The 22,233-nt window shown below is 38.9% G+C and overlaps 2 protein-coding genes across 2 annotated transcripts; one reads left to right on the top strand and one right to left on the bottom strand.

The window, feature by feature from the left end:
* The first annotated feature begins 185 nt into the window (after window positions 1-185).
* Window positions 186-15,645, top strand: LOC111797490 (probable magnesium transporter NIPA6). Its single transcript, XM_023680497.1, has 9 exons — window positions 186-550; window positions 853-909; window positions 1,130-1,220; window positions 1,330-1,490; window positions 1,569-1,696; window positions 1,792-1,929; window positions 13,943-14,035; window positions 14,112-14,229; window positions 15,146-15,645. Exons 1-9 carry the CDS (start codon window positions 406-408, stop codon window positions 15,274-15,276), a joined length of 1,062 nt encoding a protein of 353 aa, XP_023536265.1. The 5' UTR covers window positions 186-405; the 3' UTR covers window positions 15,277-15,645.
* Window positions 15,646-16,654: 1,009 nt separating this feature from the next.
* LOC111797526 (GDSL esterase/lipase At4g16230-like) lies at window positions 16,655-20,976 on the bottom strand. Its single transcript, XM_023680549.1, has 4 exons — window positions 20,586-20,976; window positions 20,017-20,247; window positions 18,763-19,009; window positions 16,655-16,962 (listed from the first exon to the last, which is right to left on the bottom strand). Exons 1-4 carry the CDS (start codon window positions 20,970-20,972, stop codon window positions 16,730-16,732), a joined length of 1,098 nt encoding a protein of 365 aa, XP_023536317.1. The 5' UTR covers window positions 20,973-20,976; the 3' UTR covers window positions 16,655-16,729.
* Window positions 20,977-22,233: the final 1,257 nt, after the last annotated feature.

Here is a 22,233-nt window from a genome sequence, read left to right on the forward strand (position 1 = left end):
AAGCAAGCAACTAAAAATAGAGAAAAATCAAATAAACAGAGAAATTAAGAAGAATAAAATAGGATTTAAGGCCACCTCAAAAAAAAAAAAAACAAAAAAAACAAAAAAAAAAGAAAAATTGAGCCAAAATAAGATGAACCATTAAGCCAAAATAGGATCCAGAAATGAACCGGAGCGTTGCCAAATGGATTCAACGTTATGATTGGGAGAGAAGCAAAGGGGGAAAAATAATGTGGGGATTAGCTGTTGGACTGACATATGAAAAAACGTGCACCAATTTCTCAAATCAGAAATCCTTCTTCCCATTGAGAAGCAGCTGCTCTGTTCACACTGTGCTCGTCGTTGTTGTTGTTCTTCTTCTTTTGCCTGCAAAATTTGGAATTAGATGAAAATCTGCAGCAATCCATGACCACCAATGAGCCTTCCATCTCCGCCAATGATAACCTAAAGGGTTTCCTTCTTGCTATGTTGTCCAGTGCCTTTATTGGCTCCAGTTTCATCATCAAGAAGTTGGGTCTTCGTCGCGCCGGCGCCTCGGGTTCTCGAGCCAGTGAGTTCAATTTCTCATATTCATTTCTAAAATTTTGATTCGACCCTCTAAACTTTTGCTCGTTTTTTGATCTGGGGTTCCTTCAATTTTGTTCGATTGATTTCGCTGACATTCCGATGATTTGTGATTAATTTCAGTTGTTTAGCTCTTAAACAATTTGTTTTGTTCATCTTGAAAATGCTTATAATTGATGGTTATAGATTGTGGTTTCTCCGTTTTGTTACTAATTGGCAGGCTGCACTGTTCATAGTGTCCCGCTTAGGGTTTATGCTGATGGAATTTGTCTGGTTAACGAATTTTAGGTTCTGGTGGATATGGATATCTATTAGAGCCACTTTGGTGGATCGGCATGATTACCAGTGAGTCTTGAATTTAAACTATCTGCACTTTCAGTTCTTTCATTCTTGTTTGTTACCATTAATCTCCGAGTGATTCGTCCACCTCGAGACAGCTTCAAGAGACGATATATATTCTTAAGTTTTCAAGACTTGAATCCAACTTTAAAGAGAATCCCCGAGTATTTCGCTCTTTTTAAAGCATCGAAAATTGATTGATTACTTCGATGTGTACAATGTGCAGTGATTGTTGGGGAATTTTCAAATTTTGTGGCTTATGTTTATGCTCCTGCCATTCTTGTGACACCACTTGGAGCAATAAGTATAATTGTTAGGTGAGGTCTTAATTCAACAAGCTTCAATGAGATGTTGATTTAAGTTTGAATTTCTCGACTTTAATGTCGTTATCCAAATGATTTTCCTCTGTGTTTATTGTGTTGGCAGTGCTGTACTTGCACATTTTTTCTTGAAGGAAAGATTGCAGAAAATGGGTGTATTGGGGTGTGTTTTATGTGTTGTAGGGTCTACAATGATTGTGCTACATGCACCTGGTGAACGTACTCCGAGTTCGGTAGACGAGATATGGGAACTAGCTATTCAACCAAGTAAACTATTGAACATATTCTGATGTGTGTCTTACTGCGTGGAGCTTTGTTTTTATTATTCTGATGTGTTTGGTTCAGCTTTCCTTCTCTATACGGCTTCGGTGATAGCTATCGTGTTGTTTCTGGTGTTGTATTGTGAACCCCGATATGGACAGACGAACATACTCATTTACGTTGGGATATGTTCCATAATTGGATCGTTGACGGTCAGTCTCCGTTAGCCTTTTACATGCTGAATCTATCTGTTTATTCTCTTCATGGAGTTGTATGTTAGAGATCAACTTTGTGCACGGGTTTGCAGGTAATGAGTATCAAAGCTATTGGCATTGCGATAAAGCTTACGTTGGAGGGTTGGAGTCAGGTTGCTCACTTCCAAACATGGGTCTTTGTAATGGTTGCAATCTCGTGCATAATTATTCAGTTGAATTACTTAAACAAGGTAATAAGTTCTTCTATTTTGTTAATATCTTTTCGGGATAACTACGGCATTGATGAATGTTGAATATTGAGCTTTTCTTGCTGGTTTAGGGTTATGACTGTTTTTCGGTTCTTATTGTTATTTTTTATCATGCATGGCTATATTTCGAAGGCTTATTTGTAATTTTCGATCTCTTTTTACTCATTATTGGTCTTCCTGTCCTCCGTAACCGAATAGGAAAGGATACATTTTTTTTTACTATAAGATGTGTGGTCGTAACCTGATTAGAAAGGGTACCTTTTGTGGTGTCTTCACAGCTTTCCCATGCACTCACGTGCTTACCGAAATGTCGTATTGCTCATCTTATCCAGTCGTTGATATCAGCTGTCTAAGTATATGGTGTATATGCTTGATTATCAAGTTTTCCCATTTGCTTGGCCAATAGTAGTCAGACCAATACTTCAAGAAATCGTGTGATTTTCATGTGTCGTTTGAGTCAATTGTTCATTTTCGTCTTCATCATTTGGACAAAGACATATTTTGAAGGCACACATCAAGGGATATTGGTGTACCTAGTGTCATAATCGCACTCTTTTAACAATAGGACTATGACACTTGTTATAACCCAACGAACAAGTCAACCGTACAAAATCATACTTCGTAGACATTGACGTTGCTTGCATGAATGTGGGCTAACATGTAGAGGGTCACATGTTTGCCCTTTTGGCTTAGGGCATTGACAACTTTATTACTCTTTCTTGTCCTATATTTGAAGACTCATGCCATTGAGCTTGCTTTGACCTCAACTTTGGTTGATCGAAGAAGTAAGGGTAGCTACGTGGGGGCATGCGTAAAGTCTATGGGGCGTTTGCATAGAAGAAATTGTAAGAGCCCTATTTGATAGCTTCTTGGGTGATAAAGCTCTTGAGATGGGTCAACATTCATGTTTTGAAAATGTTAGTCAGTCCCTCCATTCAATTTGTTCGTACCTTCGTTCCTTTGACGCATAGGCTTGAAAGATTTTCTCCCAGTATGATGAGGTGGTATATGTTTCTTTTGAAAGCCAATTTGCCACCATAATTTAGGAGTCTCTTTGTGACAGTCAATGCAGTGACAAAGCATCTCGAATATCCAACATCAAAGCCGAGAACTACTTCACATAATCCCTTATTCTTCCGAAATGTTTCAGTCGCACAGCTTCCACCTTGCTATAAATTCGACATTTTTGGAGAAGATTTGAGTCCTTTACTCCTTGAGGTCATCTCGTGAATTGATGGTACATAAGCCATTATGAATATCATTCACCTTCAAACACCACCACATCATCTCTGAGATGCTTAGGGGCTAAGGATTCTTAAGCTTTTTTGAACAAGTCCCTATAGCCTTGAAGTATTGCTCGACATCGAAGATGAATTTTTTGAGTTCCTTAACATCCCAGTTCCTATTGAAAGCCCTAGGTTCCGAAATCTTCAACTTATTAAACTCGACATGAGCTCGACCCGGGGTATGATTCTCTATAGGTGAGCTCGACCCGACGTGAATTCGATGTGAGTTGGTCGACATGTATTTAGCTAATTGCTTTGTCACCGACATCATCTCGTTCTCAATGAGCCAAGGAGCTAACTAAGCTTTGATACCACTTGTCACATCGCATTCTATTGGATTAGCGATTGTGCAATACTTGTTCTAACCCAACGAACAAGTTAGTTGTACAAAATTGGATTTTGCGGACAATATTGGTTAGTCAAGCCTCTTCTCACATTTTGAGACAAATTAGTTTTATAAAACGTAAGAGAGAAAATAAGTCAAACATTTTAAAAGAAAGCTTTGTAGACGTCAATTGCATTAAAACATGTTGGTTAGAAAATATGCAACACTTGATCGAGTTACATGACTACTTGGTCCTTCTATAGTAGATTATAATGCATTTCCAAACTGATAGGCGTGAAATGTCAAAGGTCGAGGAGTCATACACTAGCAAAGTGACATACAAATGAAAACAAACAACAAAACTAATTACACGACATTTACATCAGGTGGTTGTGGATGGTTTTGGCATGCGGCCATAGGCGACATTGCCTTGGACAAGCATGCCCAAGACACCTGGCACATCCTTCAAATTTGTCAACTTTGCTATTTGCTAGTTTGATCTGAGATTTCAGGAGTCCTTTTGCGTTCAATTGGCTCAGAAAAATGCTTGTTGGTTTATGATTGATGGGATAATTCCCATCCAGCCTTTTGTGACAAGGGTCTTGTCTTTTGGTCCTCTACTTTCTTTGCCATGTTGTGGAGGATTTGGCTTGAGCGAAAAATAGGTGAACTAAGAAGTCTCGGGAGCGGTTTGATCGTTGCAACTATTCCTTGCACCGGTATTCTTGTGAAATCCGGTCCTTTTTTACATGGTTATTTAGTTTCTAGGTGGCTCCTACTGCTGAGCTGTTGTATTATATACCCCTGTTGTATTCTTTCATTTTTCTCAATGAAAAGCTTGACATAGAACAATACCATTTTTCCCCTTTGTCATAACCCTTGGCTTAACAGTGGCTGATTATGCTGTCTTTGGTCTAGCTTCATCAGTGACGTCCCATTTCGGTTTCTAACTCTTTCTCGTACAGGGCCTCTTTCTATGGAGAGCTTAGTTTCCAATCCCTCTTCGTGAAGAGATTGACAAGGGATGTCCACTTCTAATAATTGGTGTCCCCTTTGTCATAACCCTTGGCTTAACAGTGGCTGATTATGCTTTCTTTGGTCTAGCTTCATCAGTGGCTCGTCACTGTCATGGTTTGCTTCCAGGATTATTGTCCGTTTCTTCTTTGGGCACTTTGATCTTCATTGTTTTATCTGGTTTCTTGTTTTTACTGGATTTTCTTTTCTTCTTTTTTAGGTCCGTTGTTCTTTTCACCCCTTGTAGGTCCCACGAGTCTCGAGTTCTGAATGTAATTCCCACTTGTTTCTAGGGTCCATAATTAATGACATTTCTGAAGCAAGAGCTTGAATCCTGCATAGTAGACCATGCAAGGCCAATCATCAATCTCCCTATCATATTTAAGGAAACAAATACGTGCCAATATGAACATAGCTTAATTCCATGTTACTTCATCTCCCTATTCAAAATTCCTTTTGGGGGTTAGGTAGAAAGTTGAGAGTGTGATGAGAGATTTCGTTTGGGAAGGGACGAGTGAGAGGGAAGGTTCCCACTTAGTCGAGTGGGAATTGGTACAAAAGCTGGTCGATTTTAGAGGTCTAGGTATCACCCCTTTTGAGTTGGTGTTGATGATAGTTCAAGAATCCCTTGTAAAGTCTTTAGAAAGCAATCTTTTCTTTGTTCCTCTCTTTTTTCTTTTCTAGATTATCACTTGTTCTGTCGGGGAGGGTTCGAAGGTGTATTTTTGGGAGGATCAATGGATGAGGGAGGAGCCTCATTGTGTTTTGTTTCAATGGTTGTATCGCCTTTCGAATAAGAAGTTACATCCATTAGTCTCTGTGTTTCCTTCCTCAGATCCTTCTTCCTCCATCTCTTTGGGTTTCCAAAAACCTTTACGAGTAGAGAGGCGATGGACGTGGCAAATCTTATTTCCATTCCTCAAATTAAATTCATGGTTCCTCAGAGAAGAGATGTTAGGTTTTGGGGCACATATCCTTCTAGGGGCTTCTCTTGTCATTCCCTTTTTATCTTATTTCTTCTCCTTCTCCCCCATTGTTGACCTTGTTTTTGCCCCTCCCTAGAAAGTTAAAATACTAAAGAAGGTTAAGATTCTACATGGGAGAGTCAATACCATGGACTCACAATGGTGCATTCTCCACAGGAGGCACAAGATCTTGATTATCTTTTCTAAGGTTTTAGTTTGCTCTCTTTTATTGGAATTGCTAGTTGAAATCATTTGGGGTTTGTTGGGTGTGGCACAAAGATTGCTGGGCACTTAGAGGTAAATGAGTAATGGAATTTTTAGAGAGGTTGAGAGTTTGGGTGAGGATGTTTTGGGAGTTGGCTAGATTTAATGTTTCCTTGTGGGCGTTGGTTACTAAACCTTTTTGTAATTATGAGCTTAATCTTGTTCTTTTAGATTGAAGTCCGTTTCAGTAGCTCATATCGAGCCCTTTTGTAACACCCCAAGTTCACCACTAGCAGATATTGTCTGCTTTGGCCCGTTACATATCACTGTTAACCTCACGGTTTTAAAACGCTTCTGCTTGGGAGAGGTTTTCACACCCCTACAAGAAATTCTTTGTTCCCCTTTCCAATGGATGTGGGATCTTGCAATCCATCCCCCTTGAGGGCTCAACATCCTCGCTGGCACACTGCCCGGTGTCTGGCTCTAATACCATCAGTAACAGCCCAAGCCCACTGCTAGTAGATAATGTTCTCTTTGGCCTTTCCCTTCCGGGCATCCTTTCAAGGTTTTAAAATTTGTCCATTGGGGAGAGGCTTCCACATCCTTATAAGGAATGCTTCTTTCTCGTCTCCAATCGATGTGGGATCTCACAATTCCACTCCCTTCGGGCCCAACATCCTCGTTGGCACACAACTTAGTGTTTGACTCCGATACCATTTGTAACGACCCGACTTTCCGCACACGCATCGGTCGGAGTCGTCACTTAACAACCAAAAAATTTATAATTTAAAATACATGAAAACATGCTGAAGATAATTTACAAGAAAAATCATGCTCGGGTACCCATTTCTAAATAATTTAAAAACATGCAATTTAACCAAATAATTTCACAGTAAGGTAATTAAAGAACACGACAACATTCCGAAGTTTCCTAGTTCCCATAAACTAGGGATGTTCGAACAAAACTTATAATAAAAAAAATTAGTTTAATGCAGAAACGTCTTAAATAATAATTAAGATATAAAACTCTAAGTTGTCCCATGACCGTCTTTTCCACTCTGCTTGTCACTCCCATGCTACAACCTTACCCTTAAAAATTATTTTAAAACAGGGTGAGTATGAAAATTCTCAGTAAGGTCCACCTCTATTGGGGTCAAACATAGGGTCAAACATGCAAACTATCATATAGTTCATCAATCAAAATCAAGGGATCTGGGTGGTTGATTACTCGTAACACACAACGCGTAATCTACTCAGCTAAAATAGTTTTCAACAATCACTTCTTAGTGACCAATAGTGGTTAGTTACTCAATACACACCGCGTGTAACCCTTATTATGTTTATAAATTTCAGCAATCACCCCTATGACCAATAGTGGCTGGTTACACGATACACTGTAACCCTTACCACATTTATTTCATTAAAAAATCATAAAATGCACAAATGCAGTCCCAAAACAACTATTTTCATGATCAATAGGCATGACAATAAACAAGAACTTCCATATAACAATCCATAATACACATCCAATCGTATTTTAGAAAACAAAACAGTTTAATTTCAATAGGAGAGTCCCTTACTTGGAATGTTTCCCTTAATCACTACTAGAAATATCGGTCCAACTCTGACTTAGATCGAATCTACATCAATAGATGTATCAATCAATCTAAACTACACAAGGCATAACAACTCTAAAATTCGTTGAGTTTTATCATTCACTGTTCTCTTATTCTCTTATGTAATATGTGGTCTCAATTCCTACTTTCCCAACATAGGTCGTTGGTTGTTGCTTTGACTTCGCACTTTGGTACCTTGGCTACAATTTTGAAAGTTAGAGATAACTATCAGTGGTACGTCGAATGCAAATCGAGATTGGCCTAAAAGTATCAAGCCTAAACTAAACGTTCACTCTTTCTGGTGGCAGTGGCCGTTGCTGCTGCAGTACGGTGCATAGTGGCAACGAAAAGAAAAGAGGAAATATTGTGGTTAGATCCCTCTGTTTAACGCCCTGATTAGTGATTAAGGGGGAAATATTGTGAAAACTCAGCCGAAAAAGAAAAAAAAGGAAAGAAAAGGAAAAAGAAACCCTAGGCTCAACTATAAAGTTGAGTCCACAACCCTAGCCACCCACCCTACCCCTCTCTTGCTCTTTCCGTGCACGCAGCCCGAGAACTGCCGTCGAGAAGCCGTCGCGGTCCCCCTTTTCTCTACATTTTCTTTTTCTTCCTTCCTACTGCTTGTTGTCACCATTATGCACTGTGACTGCAGCAGCCGCTACCTCCGTTGCTGCCAAGAAGAGTAAATGGTTAGTTTCGTGAGGCTTGATACTTTTAGCCCATTCTCGATTCTAGACTCGACGTACCACTAATAGTTATCTCTAACTTTCAATATTGTAACCAATGTACCAGAGTGGAAAGTCGAAGCAGCAACCAATGACCCATGTTGGGAAAGTAAGAATTAAGACCACATTCCATAAGAGAACGGTGAGTGATAAAGTCCAACAAATTTTAGAGCTGTTATACCTTGTGCAGTTTAGATTGAGTGACGTAGGTTCGGTCTAAGTCAAAGTTGCACCGACAATCCTAGTAGCGATTAAGGGAAGCATTCCAGATAAGGGACTTTCGTATTGAAACTACCCCTTTTTGTTTTCTAAAATACGGTTGGATGTGTATGCCATTATATGATGGATGTTGTTATTTGTTGTCATGCATATTGATCATGCAAATAATTGTTTTGGGACTGCATTTGTGCTTATTATGATTTTTGATGATTTTTGAATGAAATAAATGTGGTAGGGTTACACGTTGTGTGTATCGGTAATCAGTTACTATTGGTCACATACGTGATTGTTGAAATTTATAAACGTGGTAACCATTATACGCTGTGTTTGTCGGGTAACCAACCACTATCGATCATTAAAGAGTGATTGCTGATAACTATTTTAGGTGAGTAGATTTACGAGCTATGTGTTACAAGTAATCAACCACCAAGGTCTCTTGATTTTGATGGATGAACTATATATGGTTTGCATGTCTGACCCAAATACGGGAGAGACTTACTGAGTATTTTAATACTCACCTTGTTTTAAAATGATTTTCAGGTAAGGTAAGGCTGTAGCATGGGAGTGATGAGCAGGGTGGAAAGGAGTTTTTATGTTTTAATTTACTATTTAAGACGCTTCCGCATTAAACTGATTTTATGACTGTATCATACCATTGTGGAGAGTTGTGGTTCCTAACATGGTATTAGAGCCATGCCCTTAACTTAGCCAATGTCAATAGAATCCTCAAATGTCGAACAAAGAAGTCGTGAGCCTCGAAGGTGTTGTCAAAAATGACCCAAGTGTCGAAGAAAGGGTGTACTTTGCTTCTCCAAAGGAGTCGAGTCGTGATTAAAGAGAGGTTGTTCGAGGACTCCATAGGCCTCAGGGGAGGCTCCATAGTGTACTTTGTTCGAGGGGAGGATTGTTGGGAGAGGAGTCCCACATCGGCTAAATAAGGGGTTGATCATAGGTTTATAAGTAGGGAATACTATCTTCATTGGTATGATGCCTTTTGGGAAACCAAAAGCAAAGCCATGAGAGTCCTATGTTCAAAGTGGACAATCTCATACCATTGTGTGATGTGGGATCTAAAACCGTGAGGGAAACGAAGTATTCCTTATAAGGGTGTGAAAATCTCTCCATAGTAGACGCGTTTTAAAATCATGAGGTTGACGAAGATACGTAACGGACTAAAGCGGACAATATTTGCTAACGGTGGGTTTGGACTGTTACAAATGGTATCAAAGCCAAACACCGGGTGGTGTGCCAGTGAGGATGTTGGGCTCCGAAGGGGGATGGATTGTGAGATCCCACATCGGTTGGAGAGGAAAACAAAGTATTCCTTATAAGGATGTGGAAACCTCTCCCTAGTAGACGCGTTTTAAAATCGTGATACTAACGATGATACGTAACGGGTCAAAGCGACAATATCTGCTAGCGGTGGGCTTGAGCTATTATAAATGGTATCAAAGCCAGACACCGGACGGTGTGCCAGCGAGGACGTTGGGCCCCAAAGAGGGTGGATTGTGAGATCCCACATCAAATGGAGAGGAAAACGAAGTATTCCTTGTACATGTGTGGAAACCTCTCCCTAGGAGACATGTTTTGAAACCATGAGGTTGACGGCGATACGTAACGGGTCAAAGCGGACAATATCTGCTAACGGTGTGCTTGGGCTGTTACACCTTTTCTTTTTCTCGTGCTTGATTTTTTAGTTTTCCCTTCTTTCATTCGTCTTAATGAAAACGTGGTTTCTCGAAGAAATAAACCAAACAAAACTGTTTAAGCACCACCTAAATTCTTCCCTTGATGCCAAAAAGTTTAAACCTTAACTCCATGTTTATTGTGCTAAATANGCCATGCCCTTAACTTAGCCAATGTCAATAGAATCCTCAAATGTCGAACAAAGAAGTCGTGAGCCTCGAAGGTGTTGTCAAAAATGACCCAAGTGTCGAAGAAAGGGTGTACTTTGCTTCTCCAAAGGAGTCGAGTCGTGATTAAAGAGAGGTTGTTCGAGGACTCCATAGGCCTCAGGGGAGGCTCCATAGTGTACTTTGTTCGAGGGGAGGATTGTTGGGAGAGGAGTCCCACATCGGCTAAATAAGGGGTTGATCATAGGTTTATAAGTAGGGAATACTATCTTCATTGGTATGATGCCTTTTGGGAAACCAAAAGCAAAGCCATGAGAGTCCTATGTTCAAAGTGGACAATCTCATACCATTGTGTGATGTGGGATCTAAAACCGTGAGGGAAACGAAGTATTCCTTATAAGGGTGTGAAAATCTCTCCATAGTAGACGCGTTTTAAAATCATGAGGTTGACGAAGATACGTAACGGACTAAAGCGGACAATATTTGCTAACGGTGGGTTTGGACTGTTACAAATGGTATCAAAGCCAAACACCGGGTGGTGTGCCAGTGAGGATGTTGGGCTCCGAAGGGGGATGGATTGTGAGATCCCACATCGGTTGGAGAGGAAAACAAAGTATTCCTTATAAGGATGTGGAAACCTCTCCCTAGTAGACGCGTTTTAAAATCGTGATACTAACGATGATACGTAACGGGTCAAAGCGACAATATCTGCTAGCGGTGGGCTTGAGCTATTATAAATGGTATCAAAGCCAGACACCGGACGGTGTGCCAGCGAGGACGTTGGGCCCCAAAGAGGGTGGATTGTGAGATCCCACATCAAATGGAGAGGAAAACGAAGTATTCCTTGTACATGTGTGGAAACCTCTCCCTAGGAGACATGTTTTGAAACCATGAGGTTGACGGCGATACGTAACGGGTCAAAGCGGACAATATCTGCTAACGGTGTGCTTGGGCTGTTACACCTTTTCTTTTTCTCGTGCTTGATTTTTTAGTTTTCCCTTCTTTCATTCGTCTTAATGAAAACGTGGTTTCTCGAAGAAATAAACCAAACAAAACTGTTTAAGCACCACCTAAATTCTTCCCTTGATGCCAAAAAGTTTAAACCTTAACTCCATGTTTATTGTGCTAAATAAAAAAGAAAAGAATAGAAACTAAACAAAACAAACAAATACCAAAATAACATGATAATGTTCTCCAACAAAACCCTTTCATATCAGGTTATAATCCTTTCTTGGGAAGGGGCTATAAATGAATTTCTCTCAATCCTGTAGTTTGGGATGACATTTGGAATGATGAAAAGTACTTTTATCTCATTACCAGTCTCTTGATCTCTTATATCAATGGCTCGTAATTGATACTGTTACTATTTGCAACGATCGGAATTCTAACAAAAGCTAGCGACTTTGTTTTTCATATTTCTTATCTGTTGTTCTTCTTGAATCATGTCATTCTGTCAAAGGCCTTGATTAGTCTGCTGCCTTACAATCATGGTATTATAATATTAGATGTATTAGAATCTACGTCATTGTCGAGCATCTTCAACCTCATTTTCACGTCGAACAATATGAAATTTTATCCTATTTATCAATGCTTGATGTCCTGAGCATAGCCATAATCATATAAGCCAAGGATTGCATTAGTAAGAATGGGGGTCGATATTATGAAACGTTATGATTGTAATGTATGTTTAGTGTAAGTTTGATTTATGAGTTAGGTAGAGGGTGGATGTAAGTTTGTCCCTCGGGTCTTTTCGACAGATTTTATTTTGCGATTAGCGGGCTTTTCGCTTTGTATTTAAGCATGGTTCTTTTGTTACTCTTTATTTGGGCAGATTTTGGTTTCTGGAGAATTATTCGTGATGGGTGATTTGTAAACTTTTCAATTTCTAAGTTTGTTTGTTTCAAGAATGAGAGAAAATATACTNAATAAGGGGTTGATCATAGGTTTATAAGTAGGGAATACTATCTTCATTGGTATGATGCCTTTTGGGAAACCAAAAGCAAAGCCATGAGAGTCCTATGTTCAAAGTGGACAATCTCATACCATTGTGTGATGTGGGATCTAAAACCGTGAGGGAAACGAAGTATTCCTTATAAGGGTGTGAAAATCTCTCCATAGTAGACGCGTTTTAAAATCATGAGGTTGACGAAGATACGTAACGGACTAAAGCGGACAATATTTGCTAACGGTGGGTTTGGACTGTTACAAATGGTATCAAAGCCAAACACCGGGTGGTGTGCCAGTGAGGATGTTGGGCTCCGAAGGGGGATGGATTGTGAGATCCCACATCGGTTGNATATACTCATCAGTTGAGCCTACTTTAAAACTTAAGCGGGAAAGATCTTTATAGAGGGGACGGTGCAGGAGTGGGAGAAAAGACAGGGAATAGTAGAATAGAACTTTAAGAGAAAAAGTAAAGAGAGTGTGAGAGAGAGAGGGCATAGAACCATAGTTTGAGAGAACTCAAGAGGGCTTGATTTATTAGAATGGCCAATCCCCGTGAGGAGGAATATGAGACCCTACATCGGTTGGAGACGGGAACGAAGCATTCCTTATAAGGGTGTGGAAACCTCTCCCTAGTAGATGCGTTTTAAAGCCTTGAGGGGAAGCCCGGAAGGGAAAGCCCAAAGAGGACAATATCTGCTCGTTGTGGGTTTGGGCTGTTATAAATGGTACCAGAGGCAGACACTGGGCGGCATGCCAACGAGGATGTTGGGCCCCCAAGGGGAGTGGATTGTGAGACCCCACGTAGGTTGGAGAGGGGAACAAAGTATTCCTTATAAGAGTATGGAAACCTCTCTCTACTAGACGTGTTTTAAAGCCTTGAGGGGAAGTCCGGAAGGGAAAGCCCAAAGAAGACAATATATGCTAGTGGTGGGCTTGGGCTGTTATAAATGGTATCAAAGCGAAACACCGGGCGGTGTGCCAGCAAGGACGTTGGGCCCTTAAAGTGGGTGGATTGTGAGACCCCACATCGGTTGGAGAGGGAAACAAAATATTTCTTATAAGGGTGTGGAAACCTCTCCCTAGTAGACGCGTTTTAGAGCCTTGAGGGGAAGCCCGGAAGGGAAAGCCCGGAAGGGAAAGCCTAAAGAGGACAATGGGTGGGCTTGAGCTATTATAAATGGTATCAGAGCCAGACACTGGGCGATTTGCCAACTAGGACGTTGGGCCCTGGGGTGGATTGTGATACCCCACATTGGTTGGAGAGGGGAACGAAACATTCCTTATAAGGGTGTGGAAACCTCTCCTTAGTAGACGCGTTTTAAACCCTCGAGGGGAAAGCCCAAAGAGAACAATATCTACTAGGGGTGGGCTTGAGCTGTTATAAATGGTATCAGAGCCAGACACGGGCAATGTGCCAGCGAGGACATTGGGCCCCAAGGTGGGTGGCTTGTGAGACCCCAAATCGGTTGGAGAGGGGAACAAAACATTCCTTAAAAGAGTGTAGAAACCTCTCCCTTGTAGACGTGATTTAAAGTCTTGAGGGGGAAGCCCTTGAGGGAAAGCCCAAAGAGAACAATATCTCTTAGCGGTGGTCTCGGGCTATTACAAGGAATAATGAAGGTTAGGACGGGACTTTTTCTATTTTTTGTGGGCTTAGAAAATAATATTTTACTTGATTACTCGTAATTTATAAATTTGATTATATATTTTTCTCATCAATGTTCATTTAATTCTTTGGAAACCTTCCACCATTCTAATGATGCAATGACTCCATGGTTGCATGTAACACCCAAAACTTGTAAGCCAGTGCTAATTTTGAATAACGTAAATTGATGGCTTAGGCTTTGGATACATTTGACACTGCGGTTGTTTCGCCCATTCATTATGCAATGTTCACATCTTTCACCATCTTCGCCAGTGTCATAATGTTCAAGGTATTCTTTTCTTCTAGAATTGAAACAATTTTGTTTGGTCTTGCAGATACTGATTTGTATATACTTGTATAATTAGGATTGGTCGGGTCAGAGTGCTAGCAGCATTGCATCAGAACTCTGTGGATTTGTAACCATACTTTCTGGGACCGTCGTCTTGCACGATACAAGATCGCCCGATCCTGCCTCTGTTTCAGGTATCTGTTTTCGTCGAAGATTATTGATTTTCTGTTCGTTTCTCTGCTGTTACGTTTATTTTTCGTTTGCCTAAACGATACACGAACACATGCTTCTGTCATTGTAGTATAAATTGAATTGCATATTTATAATAGCCCAAACTCACCGCTAGTAGATATTGTCTTCTTTGGGCTTCCCCTCAAAGTTTTAAAACGCGTCTGTTAGGGAGAGGTTTCCATACCCGTTCTCCTCACCAACCGATGGGATCTCACAATAAGATTGGTAACAATTAATGAATCAATGACACTTTAGTTAGACACAGAGTATGGGTGTCGAATGTCACATTCGCGTTCTTACGGGACGTTTGTAAGCGGTTGTGCGACCACTCAACTTCACCACTGAGTGAGTTAACCAACTCGAAATCGTGTCGCCTTCGGCTGGATGGTGTATTCCCAAGCCTCTAACCCTGCTTTAAGAAGGTTTTAGAAAACAGGGGTTGTGCGACACTCACCTTCACCACTGAGTGAGTCAACCAACTCGAAATCGTGTCGCCTTCGGCCGGACGGTGTATTCCCAAGCCTCTAACCTGCTTTAAGAAGGTTTTAGAAAACGGGAGCCGAGAGAGATTTTAGAAAGAGTTTGAAAGCAAGATTGAGAGAAAGGAAGAAAGCAATGTTATAGGCTATAAGCGTAAAAGGCAACACAACAACTTAGTTATAGCATGTAACTCCGGGTTGGAAGAATTGATGACTAATCACATCCCCCTATAGTACATTCTAAGGCATTTCAGGTCTATCAAGCGTAAACGTGATTCTGCCAAAACGTCATACACTTAGAAAATACAATAAAGAAACTATATATCATGAAATCTTCATAATTCTTAAATGCATAAACTAACAGATTTCTCTGCATATTTCTTTTCGACAATTTCGACAGAGATGTACATGTCTGTCTCGCCTCAAGTGTCGTGGTATTTCCCCGCAAACGGCGATACCTGGAAACGACAATCCGAAGAAATGCTATTGCCAGATTTTGATGCAATCCTCAAACAAGACCATTTCACATGAGATCAAAGGTAATTCATGCACATTACTTACTAATGCATCTCCACTGCACACCAAACAAATGCAACTAAATTTTGGAGAAATCTGCATATATAGTTAGTTTAATGCGTTATTTGGTAGAACGGTTTCAGCGGAGTTTCGTTTTCTTTCTCTGCTCGACCGTTCGAGATTGAAGAACGAGTAGGGCTTGTGCAACGTAGTATGTACTTTGTAACAATTCATTTTGTTCCTAAGAACACAGCTTCTTCCCATCCCTTTTCACCTTTAGGCCTCTAACACCTCCCTCTCTCATAACATTATTTTGTAAAGTAGAACAGATCTTGTGGATCAAAAATGTAATCTGCTTTGTTTTGTGTGTATACTTTTTGTTCACTCATTCTCCTAGCCATGGAAATGTGAGATATTTGATGCCAAAATGTAACGGCCCAAGCTCACCGCGGGTAGATATTGTCTTCTTTGGGCATTTGCTTTCGGGTTTCCCCTCAAGGTTTTTAAAACGTGTATGTTAGGGAGAGGTTTCCATACCCTAAGGGTGTGATATTGTCTCTTTGGGCTTTTTCTTTCAAGTTTCCCCTCAATGTTTTTAAAACGCGTGTGCCAGGGAGAAATTTCAACACCCTTATCAAGGGTGTTTCGTTCTCCTCTCTAACTAATGTGGGATCTCACAATCCATCTCCTTCAGGGTCCCACTCATTCCTTTCTCCAATCAATGTGGGACCTCCACCAAATCCACTCTCCTTCGAAGCCTAGCGTCCTTGTTGGCACCTCGCCTCGCGTCTATCCCCTTCGGGGAACAACCTCCTCGCTGGCACATCGTCCGGTGTCTGGTTCTGATATCATTTGTACTGGCTCAAGTCCACTGCTAGCAGACATTGTTATCTTTAGGGTTTCCCTTTCGGGTTTCCCTTCAAGGTTTTTAAAACGTGTCTGCTAGGGAGAGGTTTCCACACCCTTGTAAAGGGTATTTCGTTCTCCTCTACAACCGATGTGAGATCTCACAATCCACCCCTTTCAGGGTCCAGAGTTCTTGCTGGTACTCGTTTGTTTCTCCAATCGATGTGGGACCCCAAACAAATCCACCCCCTTTTTTGCTGGCATATCGCATCGTGTCTACCCCCTTTGGCGAACAGCCTCCTCGCTAGCACATCGTTCGATGTCTGACTCTAATACCATTTGTAACGGCCCAAGCCCACCGCTAGCAAATATTGTCCTCTTTGGTTTTTCCGTTTCAAACTTCCCCTCAAGATTTTTAAAACACGTCTGCTAGAGAGGTTTTCACACCCTTATAAATAGTGTTTCGTTCTCCTCCCCAATCAACATGGGATCTCACATAAAACCTCACTTTTAATGCAATTTCTACGTTGAAAGCTTTGGTTTCCCAGGTCGAGAGAGAGAGATTTAGACTAAACGTTTCAATTTTGCTTGAAAAGATACATAAAGTGATGAGATAAAAGGTCTATATATTGGCTAGATGAAGAACATTAGTGGGATAAACTTCAGTTTGAAGTTGAGAACCATAAGCTTTGGATGCTATGAGCTCATTGACAGCTTCTGTTGGATGTAACGCATCAAAAAACACATGGTTGGTTCTGTTTGGGCAAGTTTTTCCTCCATTTTTGCACAAAACTCCATTTCCACCTTCACTCAGAGATGGCACCTCACAACAAGGCATAGCTGCCTCTTTAAAACCTGAAAAATCCCCCATTATGTGTCAGTTTAGATTGAAACTCCATTGAAGGTGTGTGTATATCAAGATTTTACTTCTTTTAGAAAAAACGAACGTTCGATCTTACAAGCATCTGAGCAAAGAAATTTTTCGTTCCTCAGCTCTAATATGTTATAATTACTAGTGGTGTTCGTGGATTAGGTTGAATTGGATTTAGACATTTTTTTTTAGACCCAATCAAATTATTCAGACCCAAACAATTCTTAAAATTTTTTTTTTTTTTGGGACTAGGTTAGTTTGGGTTATTTAGGTGGTTACTCGTAAAACATCTATTTATTTATTTTTAAATATTTAATTAAAATTTACTCAATTTGAATATATATTTTGAAAAATTGTCTCAAAATAAATTATTTTAAAAAGTTTTGGAGAATAAATAATAAAAAAAATATTTATGAAATATATTTTTTAAAAAAATTAATAATAAATTTGGGTTGATTTGGAAGAAGCAATCTAATTCATAATGTTTTCTTTTATTTGAATCAAACTCGACTCAAATAAATTCATAACTCAACCAGTTAGGTTGAATGATGCTGTGACCTATATAGGTCACGACCTCATGTATTTATAAATGTGTATGATGAGGATTACATTGTAACAAACCATGAAATCATAGATTCTTCTTGATTCATGGTAACTGATATGATCTATTCTAAGTTTTTTAGGTTTTTTTAACACCGCTAAGAATTACCTAATTTGGTAAGGAAGGTTTTCTTTTATCAATTATAGAGATTATCTAGAATATATATATATATATATATATATATATATATATATATATTTTTTTTTTTGTAACTTTTTAGTTTAAAACAAACTTTAAAAAAAATTATCAATAGCAATAAAATTTAATAAATGGACTTAAAAACTAAGGACCAATGCCCTACAAATAATAAATTTAAGATATGGACTTAATAAATATTAGGAACCATATCCTTCAAATAATGAATTTAGGCTGCAAACCATTAATGATCCTTGTCTCTCTTTCAGAGAACATAGTTAATATTAGAAAAATAAATAAATAAAAAATTTTGACCTTCATATTTGACTAAATGTGTTTAGAAGTAAAAAGAAAAATTACTCCCACCATTGAAAATTAGTTCATATGACTCGGTAATCCAACTAATTTAGACTATTTAATCAAACTCGAGTTGGGTTAAAAAAAAAATAGGTTGGGTTGGGTTGAGTTGAACTTTTGAAAAACCGAAAATTTGATTTAATTTTCAGGTTGACATTTTTTTTGGAGACTCCGAGATATTAGAGATGTTAGTGATGCGTTATGACTAATAATCTTTTTTAAATAATTAAAAAAAAAAGAAAAAGAAATACAACCCGATAACCCAACTAGAAATAGATGATTGGTTTGGGTTTAGTTGTGAGCTCTATTCAAGTTGTTCAGGTCACCAATCCAGCCAACCCAAAATTTCAGTTAGTCTAAAAGATTTTTCCAACACAACCCGACCTAATCTATGTACATTCCTACCCACCCCACCCCATGTATTTTCGTTCAACAATAATGCAACAGTGAAAAATGAGACCCAGTTTTAACCTCTAACCTACGATCTAGTTCGACTCTTTCTCTACTACACTTCACTATAGAGAAAATAGTGTGTCGGAGAACGAGGATCAATGTGTCGGGTAAATCAAGAAACACACAACCTTTCAAAAAAATCTGAGTAGGTCATGCAAGAAAGATAAACATTTAAACGACAGATCTTTATGATATAACCTAACGTGTAATATTATGAACGATAATAATTGCAACGTACCTTTCGAGGCTGGTTGTGAGATGATATCATTAATGATTTGATATGAATTAAGGAAGACAAGGTTGGAGCGTGGCATTTGTGGCTTTAGAACATCCACTAATGTCTTCAAGTTGAGATTGAACAATTGAGCTGCTTGGTTTAGTGTCTCAATGCATTGGCCTTTGTTATTTGCTCTCACCATTGGACTGCACCCTAATGGGTTCACTGAAATCACCACCATTTTCCTTGCTCCCAAACTATACAACTTCTGTCATTCTCATCACCATACAAAATCAACTACTTGTTATCGTCATCGTTTCAATGCATACTTTTCAAAATTAACTCAATATCGAACTCGGGTTTGTTTCAATGTAGTTACTAAAGGTGTTCGTGAGTTGGATTGGATTCAGTTGAGACAGTTTTAGACTTAACTCGATGCATACTTTTCAAAATCAACACAATATCTGGTTCGAGTTTGTTTTTATGTAGCTACTAGAGATGTTCGTGGGTCGGGTTGGATTCGGTTGAGACAGTTTTAGACTCAACCCAATGCATACTTTTCAAAATTAACTCAATATCAGACTCGGGTTTGTTTCCATGTAGCTACTAGAGGTATTCGTGGGTCGGGTTGGATTCGGTTGAGACATTTTTTGACTCAACCCAATGCATACTTTTNCGGACTCGGGTTTGTTTCCATGTAGCTACTAGAGGTATTCTTGGGTCGGGTTGGATTCGGTTGAGACATTTTTTGACTCAACCCAATGCATACTTTTCAAAATCAACACAATATCTAGTCCGAGTTTGTTTCTATGTAGTCACTAGAGGTGTTCATGGGTCGTGTTGAATTGGATTGAGACACTTTTAGGCTCAACCCAATTGTAGGTGTTCGTTGGTTGGTTTGAATCGGGTCGAGATAGTTTTAGATCCAACCCAAATGTTCGGGTTGTAAAATTTTTCAACTCAAATAATCCTTTAAATAATAAACCTAATCCTAATTTTTTTTTTTTTTGTTGGGTTGCTCGGGACATTTATTTAAAAATATTTGTCTCTGAATTCAATTTTTTATCATATACCACAAAAATATTTGTTTTGGTTTATGTACTTTTAAAAATAATCATTTTCGTTAGAACAAAATTTTTAAGGTTTTTAAAGTATAAGGATTCTACAAAATCCAATATTTTAAAATTGTAGAGACCAAAATAAAATAAAATAAATTACGAGGAACAAAATGAAATTAAAAAAATTGAAAGTTTGTCGATGACAAAGGAAACAAACCTTGAGTTGGCCCGATAAGGTGGCGGTAAGATTGGCTGTGAAGACCGGAAGGCTGACTTGAGCATCGGAGTTGGTGAGAAAGTAGTTGAACGAGTAATCATTCCCTCCCGAGCCTACCACGAACAAATAATTGTCTAACGAAGACTTTCTTCTTCGGATCAAAACTCTCAATTCTGGTAATGTCACCTCCTCAAAGTTTTTGATTTGTCTATTTAAAGTTGTAACATTTCCCTACAACAAATAGAAAAAGAACGAATGAACGATCAGAATATTGGACAAAAATTATGTAGGAACTGTGTAGCGATGACTTAAAACAAAAATTTGAACTTGACATTGTCATACTATTTCAGTCACCGTCACATTCATTTAAGGACTAATCTTTCCGAGTATCTTTTTTTTAAAAAAGCAAGAAAAATATATTAGAGTACCTTTAATTTAAAAAACAAATAATAATAATAACAAGAATAATAATAAAAGAATTTATCAGCCTTCTTAAATTTCATAATATCAAAAAAAAAAAAGAAAAAAAAGAAAAAAAAGAAATGTAAGCGTTTTTGGATGTGACTTACCGAGACGATGCCAGTATTGTCAAGAATACCAGAACCACCAGAAGCATAGTTGACGCCATGAACGATCTTCATCCCCTTTGTCGAAGGGTCAGAAAAAGTCGGGATGGAAGAAGGAAGGCCGAGATAATCTCCGAGAAAGTCGATCACGTTCTTCCCATTCGTAAACCTACCCGAGGGACCGAGAGGAAAATCCATTCCATAAGGAAGATAATTAGCCTTAGCTCTCGAGTTCTCTAACGCATTATTGTTTCCATTGTCAACTAGAGAACTCCCAAAAACAAACATTCCCTTTATCCCTTTATCATACCCTTTTCTTCCTCCTTCACACCATGAGAAGAGGAAGAAGAAGACAATGAAAGAAAGGAGGAAGATGGTTCTTGGATTCATGTTTTTTCTTGAAGAAAATGGATGGCATGGAAGCTCTTTTATAGCAAAAGAACGAACGAATTAAAGACATGCTCGTGGTTACGTTTTTCGATCACTAATTTTGTTTTTGCTATCTGATATGGAAATCACTGTAAGGGGCGTAAGATTCGGATTACCTTGTTCATCGAATATCTCAAGTCAAGAACACTTGTTTCAGATTCGAATCACTCCACAAGTAAGATCGATCATGTCTAGCTTGAATGATTCTTTTTTATCAAATATCTCAAGGGAAGAACACTTGTTTGAGATTCGAGTCACGCCACAAGCAAATCGATCATGTCTAGCTTGAATGATTCTTGTTGATCAAATATCTCAAGGCAAGAACACTTGTTTGAGCTTCGAATCACTCCACAAGCAATATCGATCATGTCTAGCTTGAATGATTCTTGTTAATCAAATATCTCAAGTCAAGAACACTTGTTTGAGATTCGAATCACTCCACAAGCAAGATCAATCATGTCTAGCTTGAATAATTCTTGTTGATCAAATATCTCAAGACAAGAACACTTATTTGAGATTCGAATTACTCCACTAGCAAGATTGATCATGTCGAGCTTGAATGATTCTACATGCAACCTAAACTACATAGAATTGCAAAGAAACTTAGCCATTAACTAAAGGAAAGTATAAATGCTTACTAATAAGATGTCTGAAAATCAAATAAAATAAAGTATTTTCAACCGTGGATTGTTTTTTGATATCTTATAACAAGATTTTGAGGGGGTTTTTTAATATTATTATAATGGTTACGTGATCTTTGACATTAAGATCTTCAATTAATTTTTTTGTATTCAATTTCTTCCACGATGGTTCATGGTCTTTACCTACCTTACATATTGAAACTTGTTCAACTTTACAATGACATAAATTATAGACGCCATTGTTGAATGATGAGACCTCGTTTTCAAGTATTTGAATGGTAGTTTCTTATGTCAAGCCAACTTTTGTATTTCTCGAATAATCTTAGAACGATTGTCGAACTCTACAATATTAGAACGATTGTCGAACTCTACAATATTTGAATATGTTGATGTAGTTACCATGAAGTTAGAACTTCAACTTTACATGAAGTCGGGCGGTAGGTTGAGTTGAAGAAATCTTTTGGATCTCTTTGCTAGCAAATGTTAATGTTTCATTCTTCTCCCCAACCGACGTGAGATCACACAATCTACCTCCCTCAGGGCCCAGCATCCTCTCTGACATTCGTTCCTTTCTTTAATCG

This window comes from Cucurbita pepo, chromosome LG06 (genome assembly GCF_002806865.2).
Source record: "Cucurbita pepo subsp. pepo cultivar mu-cu-16 chromosome LG06, ASM280686v2, whole genome shotgun sequence".
NCBI lineage: Eukaryota > Viridiplantae > Streptophyta > Magnoliopsida > Cucurbitales > Cucurbitaceae > Cucurbita > Cucurbita pepo.

Bases quoted from the DNA above. Each gene is read 5' to 3' on its own strand.
- LOC111797490 (XM_023680497.1), top strand. From the start codon at position 406: ATGACCACCAATGAGCCTTCCATCTCCGCCAATGATAACCTAAAGGGT. The intron at 1,221-1,329 runs GTGAGGTCTTAA...TTGTGTTGGCAG, and splicing joins GCAATAAGTATAATTGTTAG to TGCTGTACTTGCACATTTTT. The intron at 14,036-14,111 runs GTATTCTTTTCT...TTGTATAATTAG, and splicing joins CCAGTGTCATAATGTTCAAG to GATTGGTCGGGTCAGAGTGC.
- LOC111797526 (XM_023680549.1), bottom strand. From the start codon at position 20,972: ATGAATCCAAGAACCATCTTCCTCCTTTCTTTCATTGTCTTCTTCTTC. The intron at 20,248-20,585 runs GTAAGTCACATC...TATTTGTTGTAG, and splicing joins ACAATACTGGCATCGTCTCG to GGAAATGTTACAACTTTAAA. The intron at 19,010-20,016 runs GTTTGTTTCCTT...TGAGAATGACAG, and splicing joins CCTTATCGGGCCAACTCAAG to AAGTTGTATAGTTTGGGAGC.